This window comes from Lepidochelys kempii, chromosome 1 (genome assembly GCF_965140265.1).
Source record: "Lepidochelys kempii isolate rLepKem1 chromosome 1, rLepKem1.hap2, whole genome shotgun sequence".
In the NCBI taxonomy this organism is placed as follows: Eukaryota; Metazoa; Chordata; order Testudines; family Cheloniidae; genus Lepidochelys; species Lepidochelys kempii.
In genome coordinates, this window is record NC_133256.1 from 218,703,106 (window position 1) to 218,721,706 (window position 18,601).

Here is an 18,601-nt window from a genome sequence, read left to right on the forward strand (position 1 = left end):
GCTATCTATTCTCGATAGACTGCCAATGGATATTCTATCATTTTATAATGTAGTTCAACAAAAACTTAATTCTAGAATGTGGCAACTCTGAACTTCAGTTAGATCTAGAGATTTGAAAGGATCTGTGTGAAAGTATTATCAGAATTATTTCTTTGTCTGAAAAGTAATATACATAGCAGATTTAACGTAGGATGTTTGAGGAAGGGCAAGAAGAGAGTGTTTATGATATTTGTGGCAGCAGTTGTCATTTACTATGGGCCAGATTTTCAAAACAGATCAAAGCCACATTTTGAAGGGCTCAGAACCCACCAGTCAGGCCAGAGTTTCAGAAGTGCTCAGCTTCCAGCAACTCCCATGGTGACACTTCATAGACAGATTTTCAAAAGTCCTCAGCACCCACCCTGCACCAAACAGGCTGATCGCTCCTGAAAATCTGTCCACTTATTCTTGTGCCTAACCTCCCCAATTTTGAGTGCTGAGCTCTATGGAAAATTTGTCCCTATATATTTGTACAGAGGCAACCACAATGGGGCCACTATCTGGTTGCCCCATAGGTGGTACTGAGGCACAGAGAGAGTAAGGGTGGGATCCACAAAGGTACCTAGGCACCTAAATCTGAGGTTTAGGTGTCCAAGTCCCAGTTTTGGCTACACTGCTATCCACAAAACTCCCACCAAACTCTGTAGTCACCTAAACTCACTGGGTGACTACATTTCGGGGTAAATCTCCCTCAGCACTTATGTTTCAGCTTCTGGGCATGTACGCTGCTGATGCGTTCTGGGAGTCCAGATGCCCATCTCCCCACCTAAGCCCCAGAGTGATTCACAAAACAGGGAAAGATAGGTGTTTGTCTGACTACATCACATGTGGAGCCTGATCCTGTACGCATTCTCAGAGGCTGCATACCAGATCAGGTCAAAAATCTGGCCAGAAGAGGAGATGCTCACCTTATAATGTTTAGCTCACATTCAATTCCCCCCCTCACTACCAGAGGGGGAGCAAAAAGGATTTGTACTGGGGTGTTCCATCTCTCAGGAAAGTGCTCTAACCACTGAACTATGGGATATTCTGATGTGAGGCTCCCTCAATCTCTTCTGTTGAAGCTTTTCAATTGGACATAAATAAAGAGTTATTAAAACAGGGGGACTGGATCCACGGTCTCTCACGAGGGTGCCCTAACCACTGGACCACAGAGTCATTCTCTCATGCGCTCTCTCTCTCTCGCCTAATGGCTATTTAATATTTATCCACTGTGGAAAAATCATTGGGCAAGAAAGGGAGAATGATTCTGAAATCTAGTGGTTAGTGCACCCAACTGGGAGGTGAGAGACCCTGGGTCCAGTCGCCCTCCTCCCACCACTCTTATGTTACTTAGCCACAATAGAACAGCTTCAACAGGAGAGACTGAAAAAAACTCCATACCAGAGTATCCCATAGCTCAGTGGTCGGAGCACTCGCCTGAGAAATGGCAGACTTCTGTTCAAATACTTTCTCCTGCTCTAGCAGAGAGAGGAGAATTGAACCTGGGTCTCCCACATCCCAGTGGAGTGCTCTAACTGTCGGGCTAAAAGTTGTAAGATGGGCACTACCTTCTCTAGCAGCCATTTTGTGTGGAGCAAGGCAGTCACCTAACTCATTCCAACAAGAAACACAGTTTACGTGCTTAAGCCACCTGACTCCAGGACAGGGGGTGCCATTCTAGTATTGCTAAGCAGAGCTAGGCACCTCCATGCAGCCCAGACTTAGGCCCTATATCCAAGGGGGTGGGCTTGACAACCCCCCCTCTTTTGGTTGGCGTCTCCCGTTGGCTAGTTTAGGTGACTCCCCACGTAGCATACTAGCTTTTGTAGATCTCTCCCCATTCATTGTACTAGACGCTGAGGTGCTTAACGCGGTTTTGTGGATCACAGTGTTTTTCCTGTGATCTTCTAGACTCTCTGATGTTCAGCATTGCAACACCTAAGTCCCTTCATAGATCCCACCCTAAGCAACTTGCCCAACATCACATAGAAAGTTTGTGGCAGAATACAGAAATGAACTCAGGAATCCCAAGTATAGCACCCTAACCATTGGGCCATCCTTTCTCACAGTTCATAACTGTTCACAATAAGGTTTCTTGCCCCTTCCTCTGATGCATCTGGTACTGCTGGAGACGGGAAGCTGCAGTAGGTGGAATGTTGGTCTGGTCCAGTATGAAAATTCCTATCTTTTCACAGGTTTCAGAGTAGCAGCCGTGTTAGTCTGTATTCGCAAAAAGAAAAGGAGTACTAGTAGCACCTTAGAGACTAACCATTCCTTTTCTTTTATCTTTTCACAGGGTTGCCAGGTGTCTGGTTTTTGACTAGAAAGTCTGGTTTGAAGGGGACCTGTACAGTCTCTGGTCAGAAGTACTGACCAGACACCAAAAGTCCAGTTACCACAATTTTCCAAGGCCGTAACTAAGGCAGGGAGAGAGGGGCAGCAAAGAGCTACTGCGGGAGAGGGGTGCAAAAATGGGGTGGCGCAGGATCGGGCCCAGCAGTGTCAGTCCAGCCCAGTAAGATCGGGCCTGATGGGATCAGCTGGAGCCCGGGGCAGAGCAATACCTGCCAGGCAGGAGCAGGGAATGCAGGGACGGGCCGGCCTGCCCCTAGGCTGGCGGCACATTTGGTTCCACTTTGCCCTCACCTCCGAGTGGGGCTGGCTCGGCAGCTGCCTTGGGCCTGGAGGAACTGCTGCCAGGGTAAGAGAGCAGGGCCTGGCCCCTTGCCAACAGCTGGGTGGGGGAAGGATCCCTGAGGGGAGCTGAGTGGCCCAAGCAATTCTGACCATAATTGTAGTGCAGGGCTCACCGGACGGGGCGGGGAGGGCAGGGCACGGCCCTCCCACTTATTACCTGCCTTAAGGGCGAGCGGCTGAGGGGGAGGGGGAAAGCACCAGGTCACCAACCCGCACCAGCCCCTGCTCAGCTGGGGCCACCTTCTACCTGCATCTCCTGGGCAGTCAGGCAGGCTCCACATCAGGCTTGCAGCTCCCAGCCCCGGCCCAGCGGGTGGCAGGTGAGTAGTCCCCTTACGGGCAGAGGGAGCCCAGCTCGGGGACGGAGAGGGTGGGGAAGAGGATTGAGTGACGGGAGAGAGGGGAGAGCAGCAAGCGACGGGGGAGAAGGGAGAGAGAGGAGTGAGTGGGGGTCGGGTCTTGGGGGGATGAGGCAGAGCAGGGGGTGGAGCTTCAGGGGAAGAGGAGGAACAGAGGATGAGGAGAAGTTCAATACTCCTGCTGTAGTGTCTGGTTTTGAGACGTTGGAAAGTTGGCAATGCTATCTTTTCAAGTTGTTTATTCTTCCATTGCAGTGATCAATTGAGGGATGGAGAGAGCACTCCATGAACATCATGTGGATAGAGGTGGGGGGTTTTAAACTTTTCCCCAACCAGTTACCACTTTCACAAATAACAGAAGAAACATTCCTACTCTGTTGAAGAAAATGATATCACAGTAGAGGCCCACAACCTTATAGTATCACATACAGCTGTGTGAAACCACTCTGTACTAGCTACTATCTTCTATTTGGAAAAAGCACTTAAAATGTACCACACAAAGGTAATTTCACTACCCATAAAACTGTCAGGCTTCTCCACTTCTCATTAGTATAAGGTCCTGATATTTATTTTGGTAGCCAGAAGGAGCAATAAAGCCTAGCTCCCACATAGCTCAATTATTCCCTCATAGAGTGTGAAGGTCACAGTTCCTTCACACTGCATTTTATTTTTTGCCAAATGTTGTATAGCCACTATTTAGCAAATAATCTTTATCAAATGGTACTGGCATAGTATACCACCACTATGTAATGTAACAGCTATTGGGCCAGGTTCTGATCTCACTTATGCCAGTGCAAATCCAGAGTAACTCTCATGAAGTCCATGGAGTTACTCCAGATTTACACCAGACCAGTACACTAGTACCTTGCTCTCTGTTTTAGAAAGAAACACTCACATAGTGAGAGTTTATTTATTGAAGTGAAAGGAGTCTAAACTAAATTCTCTTCATTAATAACATATTTTGGCCTAATTCATAATGAAACATCTATTAAAAATATTAGAGCACTACATACCAAATTTTCCTCTCAGTTATGTTATAGTAAAGACCACTGATTTTGGCATTTGAGTTTATGCAGCTCTGGTACAGTTATTTCCTTGTAAACAGGAAGCATCCTCATATACTTCAGCAGAAGCCTAAGAGAGTTCATTATAGTTAAGGCTACACCAGCCTTTCATTATAACCTTCTATTTTCACATACTCCTAACTCTGGAGCTGAAATTTTTCATGTTTTATCTCAGATGGTGCTTTTTTTTTTTCAAGCTAAAGCAAAATCCCTTTGGCAATTTCTGAGTTATGCAAGGGTTAAAAAATATGCTTTTTTTCCTGTTAAGAAAATAGTAAGATGCTACTTTGCATAACTCAAAAATGGCTGCAGTTTAAAATCTGAAATGTTCAGGGTAGCTAGTCCTCACTGAGAATTAGACAGTCAGTTCTACTAACCATTACATCTATGACGCTAACTGCAGCAGGAAGAGACCCATGCTAACCTTTTCAGAGGGTAACATAACCCAGCAGCTCACTGCCCAGGGGCCATGAATGGGATTAGTGCTAAGTCTGCTGCATGCTCCCTCCATCCCCTCCCTTCAGGTACTCTGCAGGGTTCTGAAGGTTGTTGCTTGTGTTGGCAGGGGGAGAAGTTTTTCATTTGCAGAGCCTGTAACCTCTGCAGGATATTAATTATTATTATTATTATTATCTATTTAAATTATCATAGTGCTTAGGAGCCATAGTCATGGCTGGGACCCCATTGTGCTAAGTGCTATACAAACATAGAACGGAAAGACCATCTCTGCCCCAAAGAACTTGCAATATAAGAAGGATCTTTTACCATATGATGATGATGATCCTGGAGCCTAAAAGTCCTCCGTTCTTCCCTCCTCCCCGCCCCTTTTGAAAAACAGGGCAGTTCACATAGAAAAGCTGAAGTTATTGTAACATTACAGTTACAGGTTTAAGTGATCACAAATCAGGAACTGAGAGCAAACTATGGTTGTATGGACAACTTTAACTCTGCCCCACTGCAGGACATTACAGTAGTCTTTACCCTTTACTAATGCAGCTTGATACTAACCCTTAAACAATGCAAAGATAGTACATTTTTTCTACAATAACAGATATGCATTATAGGCTGTGGTGGTAGAATCACCTACTAAAGTTGCTTAACGCTTCCCATTACAAAACTCTGTTTTCAGTTGCTTATAACTTTGCCAGACATTAATCGTTTGGGCTTAAATTGACATACTGGGTGTATGGAAAATTTCAGCCAAAACAGTTCAGCCACTTCTGAGAATGACGGTAGGGAAAAATACACTGTTTTGCTCATGTTCTAAAACTCTAGGGACCTTTTCTTTGAAAAGCTTTAGCAACCACATGCTTTGGAATAGGGACTGGCAATTTGGTAAGAGGATGGCCTCTCTGTCAGGAGTGTGCCCACCCAAATTAGGCCAATTTATAACTCTTTGTAAAAAAATCACCATTTGCACATGCTCAGTAGAGACTTCTTAGATTTTTAGCAGCTAAATTCCCCCAAAGAGTCCATCCACACTGAGCATGCTCCAGCCAGGGGCTGAACAGGACCTTACTTACAGCTGCAACTCTGGGCTGCTGCAACTGTGCCGGGTTCAGGTCCCATCATCTAAAGTGAAAGCAGTGAGCCTGTCTCTCCTATGCCCTTACTGAGGCCCCTGCTGGGTCCAGGCAGTGCACAGAAGGAAGTTGCCAGATTCAAATGCAGTGTGGGTGGGAGAAAGGGTACAGTGGGAAATGGAGCCAGGGAAGGTGTAGAGGCTGGGACTGGTAATTAAAGTCTGTATTTTAATGTATATGCATAAGGGACGCAAATTAAGGTTGCATAGGCAACCTTAATTTTGAGTGCTTGACTCTGAAACCTTAATAATATTTTTTTATTTTTAACTCTCTCTTCCCCACCCATGGATTCTCATTCCACTCCCATTCTCCTCACCTGCCCAGGTCCAGTCTCCGCTCTTGAGAGGTTGTCGTCCCAGTCCCAGTCTCACTCCTCCAGATTCTCAGTCCCAGTCTGTCCCCCACCCCCAGTCTCCCATCCCAACCATTCCCAGTTCCTCCCACCAATCTCCCAGCTCCTTGTTCCCAGTCTCCTTGCTCACCAGTCCCTGTTTCTTGCTGGCTCCTCATCCTCTCTCCCTCACTCTGACCTCCAGTTACCTCCCTCTTGTCCAATCTTGTTGTCCACCCCCAGCATCTTGCCCCAGTCTCCCCCTGTTCCCAGTCCCAATTTCCCACCTGGCTCCTAGTCCTAGTCTCCTTGCCCAGCCATCCTCAGTTTTCTCCTACCCCAACTCCCAGTTCCCAGTTTCTCTCACCTCCACTGCTAGCCTTCAGTCCCAATCTCCCCGCCAGGCTCCTTGTCCCAATAAACTCCTCTACCCTCCGCAAATCTGGTTATTGTCCTCTCTGCGTTTGAATCAGGCAGCTTCTTCAGCAACGCTGCCTGGGCCCAGAATGGGGGTGGGGGTAGTCAATAAGAGCACAGGAGAGACAGCTCCCTGCTGTCAGTTCAGGTGCCAGGACTTGGACCCATCCTGCCCTGCAGCAGTCCAGAGCATGGAAAATTACAGCCTAAATAGTTAAAGTTTGGCAATTTTACAAGCAACTAAAAATAGGGTCTTATAACAGGAAATGTCAGGCAACTTTAATAATAGGTGGCACTACTGTAGGGAACCACATGCATTAAAACATACATTGACAATGTCAACTGAAAAAGATGCATAGAACCTCCCTAAGCCACCAGAGTAAGCCAAACCTTCCCCTCCCTCTCAGGCTTGGTCTTGGGTATACCCTGCAACATGCCCTGAAAATCAATTAATTTGGGCTCTGTGCGAATAAGGGGAAAGGAAACTCCACAGAAAAGGACACTTCACTGTGCCCTTTCTCCAGCCAGCAAAAAGGCACATGGGGAGATTCAGCCTCTAAGGCAGCCAGAATCCCAAGGCAAGCAGGGATTTCTAGGTGAAATGCCAATACTTTGAATTACATCTGGAAATAAATAAAAATGATACAACAATGTAGCCTGCACTAGTGGGGTTTCTGATTGTTTTTCAAGGGTAGAGTGAACCGCAATAACCAGTCTGGAGGTGACTAGGAATAGATTACTGTAGCAAGGGCTACATCAGAAAGGAATGGTCACTATCTCTTTGCTTGCAACAGTGAAAAACATGCTCTTTCCTCATATCTAGGAATCCAGGAGCAGCTAAAGGTTCTGCAGCACCCCTACAACTGCAAACCTTGTTAACCCCTATAGGGTGAGTACTGCCCCTCCATCCAGGGAATAGATATCCCCTCTATACAATCCTACAAACATTTCTCCCATTCTACTAGTGTCATTTCTGTCCTATCCAGAATGAGCTTTAGCCAACTAGCAATCTTCCAAGCCACAATCTTGGCTAGACGCTAGGTCTGCAATGTCTGGGACAGATGAAAAGGAGACACAGAGCTGAATATTGTCAGCATACTGATTCCACTGCAACCCAAACCTCCCATCCATGCTAAACAAGAGGAATGATGGAAAAGATCTCCATGGCATCCTGCGCAAGAGAAACCTTACAGCAGATGAGCAACTGCCCAACACAGGACTCATTGAGAAAGAAGAACAGAGCCACTCAAAAACAAACCCATCTAACGTTACCAGGGCCCGCAGACACATCAGCAATATATCCGGGGCTCTTTCCCTCCTTTGACGAACACTCATTACTATGGAAACAATATCCAGAGCCTAGATGGAGTTCAGTGATAACTGAAAATGTAGTCCTGTGACAGCCTAGGCAGCAGCCTGACGCCTCTCTTCCACTAAGTGTCACCAGGGAAAAAGCTCTGAACGCTGATGAAGACTCCAGTTCTAAGATATAGGGCTTGGTGGCTGCACTTGTTTCTGTTCCCAGAGAAAATACTTCAAAAATACGATGGGGGAATTTTTAAAGGCACAAAGAACAGTGAAGTGCTCAAACTTCCACTGAATGTCAATGGGAGCCAGTGCCTTCCTTAGAAAAGTTCCCCCTAACCTTTTAAAACGATTCCTTCTCCATGGAAAGGATAAGCAAAGACATGACAGGAAATGTAAACAGACAGGACCTAATCCCAATCCTAAAAAATGCTCACTGCATACAACTACAAATAAAGTTGGGAGAAGTAGAAAAGTATTACTGTAATCCTTTTAAAGAGCACAGGAACTGCAATAGCGAATCAGATCCATGGTCCAATATCCTGTCTCTAACATTACCAGATGCTTCGAGGGAAGCTACAAAAAGCCCCACAGTAGGTAGATATGGGATAATGTATCCCCCATGAAGGCCTCATCCTAATCCCTATTAGTTACAGTTTGTGGTAACATGACGTTTTATTTCCCTTCTGATACTATTTTTTTCTAGCACTATTACCAGGGGAGTACACACTTTGCAGCTTATGTAAGACAAACTCTCTGCATATACCAGGGGTTCCTTTTGTTTCTTCATCGCCCCCACAAACTCCCTGTGTGCCACCCTCCCATCCCCCTCTATCTCAGGGACCACCACCCACACCCCATCCCTCCAAAAGCTCTGTGTGCCCCTTCATCCCCCCGTATGCCAAGGGCACTGTGTGCCTCCCACTACCCCTCCACCAAATGATAAGGGTTGTGTGTGTCCCCCATTGCTAAAGGAGCACTATATGATAATTAATTTCCACTTTTACCGGCCCATGCAGCCTAAATAACATACGTGATTTCTCTTACTGCATTATCCTGCTGCATACTGCTATATATCACTCACACAGTCTCTTGCCCTACATGTGTCTATAATAAAGATGTACAAAAAGCAACAAATACTTTGTGTAAAAAAGTATTTCATTTTGTTACTTGACCCAGTAACTGAGTGTGTGAAATTTCCACAACCACAACCACTTTCACCTAAAAAGCATGTGACATTCAAAATGTTGCCTCTTTTCTGTGCAAAGTGGTTTCCAACTAAAAGAAATTCAAAATGTCACATTAAAAACAATGAGACACGGGGGGAAAAGTAAAAAATTCTGCCAATTTTTTTTGCAAAACTGGACCATTCTTGGAAATCAGAAATGAAATGCAAAGACTTCAATTTGCTGGTGAAAAAACAGCAGGGCTTAAACAACAATGCATCCAAAAATATAATAAATGCACATAATTATTTTGCACATCTTTTGCAAGATAAAAGAAATACAACAATTTATAGTTAATACATGTTAGGATGGCATGCTCTAAACAGATGGGCTTATGGTAGAAGAGCGTCATCTTGTCAGAAGCCAGCACGCATTTTCTTGTAGTTTGAGTGCTCGTGAAACATGCTCAATTAACAATCCTAGAAGTGAAAGTCCCATGTTTATCCACAGACTGGGTACACCTTGGACAGCAGCAATGAAGCTCCCCCCAGCATAGCTCAGCCAAGAACTTGTGGGACCCACCTCTATGCCCAGGGTAGGTCATTCTCAGTGATCTTTTCACAGTCCTTGAACTCTCTGCTGAGACTGCCAATAAGAGTGTGGGGTTCTGGTTTGGGTGATGTACTCACTAGAAACTGACTTGAGACCACCAAAATCATTTCACATAGACCATCGAACAACTGCCAGATTCCCCTCTGTTATTTCTGAGATTTTCTCATAACCTAAGAAGCATCCTCAATGAATTTATAGTAAATGGAATAAAAAGAGAACTGACTTCTTTATCTGGATATACTGTACACAGTGCATGAAGACTTTAAATCAAGGACCTTTAAAATAGGTGCATCAATGAAAGATGAAAATAACAGATGCACCATCCATGGACAGCAAACACAGACCCACATTTGACCAGTCTTGCATTGGTCCCTGGTATCAGAGATGGAAAACTTCATTCCTGGGGGATCTCAGGGAAACCCAATGCCTTCTGTCTGCTCACATCATCACCCCTCATAAGGATGTAGGGTGCACTCTCCTCTGTGACAGGCCTGCTTTGCTGGCCACTGTTGATGGGAGTCAGGTCCAAGGCCTTCTCCCTACTCCCTCTGGGGTAACTAGTGTTCCAAGAGACACCAGCAGGGACTGCCAGATGCCCCCTTGTTGCACCCACTTCCTCTCTCCAACAAACACACCCCTTGTGCTTTCACAGAAAAGCCAGGTAGAGTGTGACTTAGGATATGTGTACATTGCAGTTAGACACCTGCAGCTGGCCCATGCCAAATGGGATCGGGCTAAGGGACCATTTAATTGCAACGTAGATGTTCGAGCTTGGTCTGCAGCCCGAGGTCTGGGACCCTAACCCCTAACATCACAATTAAACAGCCTCTTAGCTCAAGTCAGCTGGCATGGGCCAGATGAGGGTTTTTAACTGCAGTGTACATATACCCTGAGAGTTTTGGGCTGATTCCAAAGCTTTGTAACGGTGTCTATGAGCTCAGTTCTGCAAGTCCTCTGCCCGTGGAACTCCCATGGGCTAGCAGGATCAAGCAAATTATGTTGATCATATTTTCCACAGCCTTCTCAGCAAAGAAACAACAATGCTTTCAGGACACTTACCACATCTGTGTTTGTGATCTTGGCCAGGAGTTCCGTTAGGCTGTCACCGGACAGTGAACTTTCCCCATCATCAAGCTGAAGGCCACAGATGGCTGCTCCCACGCTTCCAGTTGCTATCATTGATGGTGGATACATGGCGAAGTTAAAATCTGCAGAAACGGACCCAAGAATTATTCCAAGCACAGACCAGCAAAGCTGTAAGACACAGAGACTACCAGCCAGAAATACTGAAGTCCTTTCTGCTCTGACTGAGCAAGAGAAGCTAGATGCAGATAGATGAGGCTTAAAGGTGACCTGCAAAAGAAAAAGAAATTGTGTTTGTGCCCTTTTTCCCTTCCTTGTGATTAGGCTTGGCAGAATTCAATTTTTATTTTTTTATAATTTCAACAGTATTTTAAACACTTCTATTTTTATCTAGTTAAATTTTCAGTTGTGCATAATTATGGGTTTTATTCATTTTTCCCCAATTTCTAGTTATTTAAATTTTCAGTTGCAGGAAATTACTTGGGTGAGGAGGTCAGACAATTATTTAATAACAGCAGACATTCAGATTCAAAAAGTTCAAGCTTTATAACCATTAAAACACAAATTGTCAACATCACAGGTCAAATATACAAAATAAATATCCTTAAATCAAAGTTCGCAAGCAGCATTTTTCTTACTATACATATTTGTAAATTTTGATTATTATCAATGGAAATATTTTTCGGGGGGTGAAATCGACATTTGCCAACATTTACCAATAAAAATCTATCTTCCAAACCCACTTATGATGGAAAAAGAAGGCCTAGATGGTTCTTCTTTCCCCCCTTTTTAAAAAAGAGGGAATGAGAGATTTCTGCTTGTTTTTTACATTAACAATTCAGGTCTCATCTACCCTGGATTTCTATGTATAACTGCAGAACTAGTTGGAATATGAAATCAAAAGGAATTGAAACCTAAGCAGTTGAGACAGAAGAGGTTTTCAGTGATGACTATTTGTGCTTGTTTTTACTAACACATAGGGCTGTCAAACGATTAAAAATATTAATTGCGATTAATCGCACTGCTGAACAATAATAAAATACAATTTATTTAAATATTTGTGGATGTTTTCTACATTTTCAAATGTATTGATTTCAATTACAACACAAAATACAAAGTGTACAGTGCTCACTTTGTATTTATTTTTTATTACAAATATCTGCACTGTAAAAAACAAAAGAAATAGTATTTTTCAATTCACCTAACACAAGCACTGTCGTGCAATCTCTTTATCATGAAAGTTGAACTTAATTTTGTAAAATTATGTACAAAAAACAACTGCATTCAAAAATAAAACAAAGTAAAACTTTAGAGCCTACAAGTCGAATCAGTCCTACTTCTTGTTCAGCCCCTCGCTCAGACAAACAAGTTTGTTTACATTTGCAGAAGATAATGCTGCCTGCTTCTTGCTTACAATGTCACCGGAAAGTGAGAACAGGCATTTGCATGGCACTGTTGTAGCTGGCGTCGCAAGATATTTACGTGCCAGATGCGCTAAAGATTCATATGTTCCTTCATGCTTCAACCACCATTCCAGAGGACATGCTTCCATGCTGATGAGGGGTTCTGCTCAATAACAATCCAAAGCAGTGAGGACCAATGCATGTTCTTTTTCATCATCTGAGTCAGATGCCACCAGCAGAAGGTTGATTTTCTTTTTGGTGGTTTGGTTTCTGTAGTTTCCGCATCAGAGTGTTGTTCTTTTAAGACCTCTGAAAGCATGCTCCACACTTGATCCCTCTCAGATTTTGGAAGGCACTTCAGATTCTTAAACCTTGGGTCGAGTGCTATAGCTACCTTTAGAAATTTCACATTAGTATTTTCTTTGTGTTTTGTCAAATTTGCAGTGAAAGTGTACTTAAAAAGAACAACATGTGCTGGGTCATCATCTGAGACTGCTATAACATGAAATATATGGCAGAATGCGAGTAAAACAGCAGGAGACATACAGTTCTCCCCCAAGGAGTTCAGTCACAAATTTAATTAACACAGTATTTTTTTAACAAGCGTCATCAGTATGGAAGCATGTCCTCTGGAATGATGATTGAAGCATGAAGAGGCATATGAATCTTTACTGCATCTGGCAGGTAAATATCTTGCGACACCAGCTACAACAGTGCCATGCGAATGCTTGTTCTCACTTTCAGGTGACATTGCAATTAAGAAGTAGGCAGCATTATCTCCCATAAATGTAAACAAACTTGTTTCTCTTAGCAATTGGCTGAAGAAGAAGTAGGACTCAGTGGACTTGTAGGCTCTAAAGTTTTACATTGTTTTGTTTTTAAGTGCAGTTATGTAACAAAAAAACTAGATTTGTAAGTTGCACTTTCACAATAAAGAGATTGCATTGCAGTACTTGTATGAGGTGAATTGAAAAATACTATTTCTTTTGTTTATCATTTTTATGGTGTAAATATTTGTAATCAGAAGTAATATAAAGTGAGCACTGATCACTTTGTATTCTGTGTTGTAATTGAAATCGATATATTTGAAAATGTAGAAAAACATCCAAAATATTTAATACATTTCAATTGGTATTCTATTATTTAACAGTGCGATTAATCACGATTAATTTTTTGAGTTAATCGCGTGAGTTAACTGTGATTAATCGACAGCCCTACTAAAACATATTTAACTCAAATATGTGGTAAACTATTTGGAGAAAAGAAGTCTTTGTTAAATTTAATCATATCTCTTACCCCCCTGCCCTTCAGTCTGCCACACCTTTACAATTAAGGAGTGAGAAAGCCCATAATGCATATTTCAGACCTCTAACGAGCCATCTAGCAAAATCAAGGAAGACCGGACTGACATTCCTGATACTTTTAATAAGGAAGCAGGAAAAATTTTTTTTTAAATCTTTTCTAGAATTCTTTATATGTCAGAAAGAAACAAAAGAACACAATCCCAATTTGCTTTGTCCTTTATAAGTTACCTTTCTAAGGCTTTTTCAGCACTGATATAGTGAATGGTATATCCAAATTGCCTTTACAAACTCCTGTTCCCAGTTTATCTTAATTGCAAACCACTGCTCAAACTGAAACTTGGTTTTCAAGACTTTAGTTCAACAGTAACTTAACAAAAAACATCTTTTTGCTGGTTTTTATTCATAGGGATTGGAGGAGAGTTTAAACAAGTGGGTGGGAGGAGAAAAAGTACTGCATGTTTACAATCAACTTTTATTTTATTATTTAGAATGAGTACTCTCAAAACCCAATTAGTACATAGTGTGAAACAGATCCTTGTCAATATATTCAGTTTATTTATAAAAATAGAGACTGGCCCTGCAAACTACCATGGTGGAGATCCGAGCCAAACCTTCAGCTTGTGTAAATGGGTGTTGCCCCATTGACTCAGTGAAGCTATGCTCATTTACACCAGCTGAGGATTCGGCCCTCTGGGTTTGATTCCCTGTATCAGTCCCTCACACACTGAGTTGGCTGTGACTGGAGTAGCTGTGGTGACACCATGCTCTTCTCAGGGAGGAATGCATCATTTGCTCACTAGCAATCCCTTGGGTCAATTAAAGAGGACAGGGTAAGAAGGGACTGGGAATCTGGTCAGAATACTCAGCCAGAAAGATGGTGTCTGTGACACAGCGGGGCCTCAGGAAGGAGGAAGAGAGGTGGTATGACATGGATTCCTCATAGGGCTCTATCTGGAACACAGAGGATCATTGGAGCAGGGGAAGTTGTCATCTGAAGGCCAGCCAGCCATTTCACACAAAATATGTTCTATAAAGCTCACCGCACTTTCCCTCTAGGAGCTCAGTGCACTTTACACTTTACAAACAGTAGAGAACTATGTCTCACAAAATTCCTGTGTGGCAAGTAACTATTGTTTTATCCCATTTTACAGATGGCAAAGCTGCGGCACTGAGAAATAAAATGATTCACCCACAGTTATGCAGTAAGTCAACTGGAGACCAGGAATAGCATCAGGATTCCTGCCTCCAAGTCTTCAGAGCTAGACACAATGATCTTAGGTGTACCAGCATATATCTGAAGTGACTCCACTGAAGCAAATTGAATGATACGAATGAAACTCAGATCAGAGTCTAGCACGCTACTTCCTTATAAGGACTGTAAATGCACGCATTCATAATGGATCAAACCCTGAACGCCTTCCTCAGGGCCGTAACATGCAACTGAACTTCAAGCAGAGCTCCCTATTGTCTTCCACAGGGAGTTCTCCTTAAAAACGGATGGCACAAATGAAGGAACACAAGACTTGCCCACTGATGCTATAGCAGCGCTGTACTATGGGCAGATATGGTATCTTCTAAGAAGAAGTATGTGAAAGAAGGGCTACAGGGCCCCAAAATCCAATTTAAAAACAGAAATGGCTCAAAAAAATCAGGAAAATCGGTGTTTTAAAAATGTGTAAAGATTTATGTGCATGAGTGACTGTCCAGGCCCCACTCCCAGTCTAGGGAGCACATAAATGTTTATAAGATTTAAAAAGTGTTTAAAACCATATTTACACGATAGAATTAGTGCCCAAAGTCTGCTCTCATTTACACGGGTGTAAATCCACAGTACATCCATTGACTTCAATGGATTTATAAAGGTGAAGGCAGACTTTGGCTCAATGGGCCTGATTCTCCTTTCATATGTACTGGTTTTACACTGATCTAGTTCCCTGGGGCTGGCTGATGTAGGCCCACTGACTGAAGTGGGTTTAATCTGGATTTACACTGGTGTAACACAGAAGTCAATGGATCTGATTTACAGCAGCTGAGGATCTAGTCCATTGAGTACACTGGAGATGCTCCTGATTTATCCCAGTGTAAATGAGAGAAGAATCAGGCCCAATCAGGCTCTTAACAAGGATATTAAAATACGATAAAGAACATGGGACAAATTCTGATATTAAGCAGATCAGTGCAAATCCAGTGTAACTCCACTGAAGTCAGTGGGGTTAGCCTAGATTTACATTAGTGTAACTTGGGATAAGAATCTGGCCCTAACTTTTAAATTACCAAATTATGTCATTACTACTTATACAAATAACAGGCGGTTTATGTCTGTAATATAGTGTATCCCTGCCTTCCTCCTTTTTGAGGAAGTGACGGTGCTATAAACAAAGAAATTAAATCCTCTCCCTGAAAATCAAGTCAAATACCATTCGACATCTGACTTGTACACAGAGACGCAGAGATTCAGAGTTCAGAATGAAACTCTGTCCTTCTCTCACCCTCCCTGCAGTGTCAACAGTAGGTATTGCAGGAGCCCTCAAACCTTGGGATATCATACATACTGTGCCCTATGTTTCGGCACAATGAGCTAAGTGAAGGGTGGAATCCCAGTCTTCACTCTGAATTTCCTTGCCTCCTAGGGGTTTACATCGGGCCCGTCACGTTATCTGAATGTAGTTTTTCTCATCGTTTATTTTATATCTATGAGTTATGTACTCCCAGAAACTCTCCTCCTAGGAAGCCGAATAAAGAGCCACAGTGCCCCTGCCAACTAGCACTGCTGTAGGTCTGCTTCCACGTGTGGTCGGTCACATGAGAACATTTCTATGCCCAATAACCTTGTTAGTTCCCTTAATGTCATTCATAATGCAAATGAGACAGCTCGCGAATGGCCAGAGGCCCAGAGTGACTAAAGCTCAGCATCCAGAAAGTCTTACATTGCTTCTAGCTCTACACTAACTTCCCTCCATGACAAGCACCATAAACTTGGCTATCAAAGCTACACATGCCCAGTCTTTGTTGTACAACAGGCAGCGATTTGTATCACTGGCTTCTATTTTTAGCATATTAATTAACTACTGCAACTGGTAAGGCAAGTGTCTCCAGCTGAAGAGTGTGGCGCCATTGTCTGAAGTCATCACCTCATCTCGCGCTATTGAAAATCATGGCAGTGACCTTCCTGCTGATATGAATTTAACCTGACATGCCCACAAAGGAATGGGGGGCGGTGCACCGATTTTGTGCACATGGTTCTCCACATCACCCGGGACCCTATTAGCGTGGAAAGAGCTCATTCAAAGAAAAGAAGCCACATTGTGCTGGGCCACCTAGAGGGTTGAATAGAAAAGGCTGAGGAAAGGAGCAGACAGCAGAATAAAGGCTGTAATTAACATATTTCCATATTCAAGCAAAGCAATAACTACGTGAAATGTTTGTCAAGGTGCAACCAAAACATAAATATTAAGCACAATATCTGCAGGGACGCAGGACCCCCTCCAAGCCCCTCACATTCCAGCAAGAGATTTAAAACAAGCTTTTTGTACAATGTTATTTTCAACTTACACCCTCCCTCCTCCTCCTACAATTGACACTGAGCCAAATCCTGACAACATTTACTCAGTTTTTACCCAGGCAAAACCCCCATTGGGGTCAAGTCAATAGAACTGCCTTGGGGGGAAAAAAGTAAAATAAAAGGAGTAAGGACTTCAACATTTGGCCTGAAGAATACAGAGGAGTGTTTTAATTGCTTGGTCGAGATGATGACGATAGCCATATCGTGGGAATCCTATGAAAGCACTCCCTGTGTGATACCCACGTCAATGCTATGAGCCAAATTCTTCTGTCAGATGTAGGTGTGGCTCTCATGGAAGTAGTGGGAATCTAGCACATGCATCCAAGGGAAGAATTTGGCCCTAAATCTTCATAATGATTTATGCGATTGCAAAGCAAAGTATAAAAGAGGGTTAATGATGGCAAGGGCATTATTTTGAAGTGCGACAATATGTCTGAATAGCAAAAAAGTATAAAGAAAAGAAGCAGATTACGAGAAACCACAAATGGTTTCACTTTCTATTCCCACCCAGGGCAAAATCCACATGGAGTCATATTCTACCAATCATCAGTGTATATAGGAGCTTATTCCACAAGCCCTTTAAAAACTATGGGTCTGATCCTGCAAGATACTATTGACTTTTGTGGCAACTGTCAGAGGACAGCACCTTGTAGAATCCAGGATGCAGAGCTATTCTGCTGACTCAGCTGGCATCCAGGCCCCCTGGACCTCATTACCAACCTAGGAAAATGAAAGGTTGAAAGTCTCTCTCAATCAACAGGGACATAAGGGCTGAAACAGAGACATCCTGCAAGTCTGAACAATATCTGGTGTGTACGTGCACACTGTGTCAGGAGCAATGTGGGAAGCCTACCTATTTACAATTACCTTTTGTGAGTGTCCTGGTTTCAGCTTTATAATAAGGTAGATTTCATTTCTAGGATATAGTAAAGAATTTTTTCTCAGTGTTACAAATGAAGAGTCTGCAGTTCCTGTCTTGATGTAGGTAGAATTCCAACTGAAGTCACTGGAAGTTTTACCTACAACCAGGGTGGATAAAAATCAATGACTTTTAAATTTAAATCAGATTTTTTTAATTTAAATCGGATTTTTTTGAGAAAATACTTTTTGAGGAAAAAACCTATCTAAAGATATCTCATCACGGAATAGGGATCATAAATTATAATTCTACAGTATGAGACAATATATTCATGTAATGTTTAAGAAAAGTTTTGTAAATGAGTTCCAATAGTTAATTATATTTAGGGACCCAATCTTATGGGGTTCCAGGAACTTCTGTATAGATTATTTAGGTTAATCTTTCTATCTACCCAATGGGACTCAGCATCACAGATGCTTAGTTTTGCAGTTCTCAAACTGTGGATTTCTGTCTCCAGAGATAACATGCTTGTTAACAACAAAAATGTTTTTAAATAAATAATATAGAGAGTTGGGAAATAACAGACCTCAACCCTATTGTCCCTCTGAAAATTTGTATACACAGAGTCAATCCCTTACCACTCTCTAAAAGTGCAAAGTTTTAAAACGTTCAGTGAATAGAAGATTATTGGGGGCGGAATAGATCTGGACAAGGAGAAGACGTCTGGAGTTAAATTTGACAAGGGAGGGACAGGCGGTAGAAACAAAAGTGAAACTGTTTGAGCAGCATATTCCAGAAGTCTTGAGGTCTTTCTGAGTGTGGCCTTCATTGATTT

General features: G+C 42.8%; 1 protein-coding gene and 1 long non-coding RNA gene across 3 annotated transcripts in view; one reads left to right on the plus strand and one right to left on the minus strand.

The window, feature by feature from the left end:
• CCND2 (cyclin D2) overlaps window positions 1-18,601 on the minus strand; it is a 55,961-nt gene that overhangs the window by 24,763 nt on the left and 12,597 nt on the right. For both annotated transcript variants that reach the window (XM_073314806.1, XM_073314801.1), the window contains exon 4: window positions 10,615-10,763. In XM_073314806.1, the coding sequence (XP_073170907.1) occupies window positions 10,615-10,763 (149 nt within the window). The remainder of the gene's footprint in view (window positions 1-10,614; window positions 10,764-18,601) is intronic.
• LOC140899383 (uncharacterized) lies at window positions 2,902-8,868 on the plus strand. Its single transcript, XR_012155302.1, has 3 exons — window positions 2,902-3,038; window positions 7,296-7,361; window positions 7,459-8,868. It is a non-coding gene; the product is annotated as an uncharacterized lncRNA (long non-coding RNA).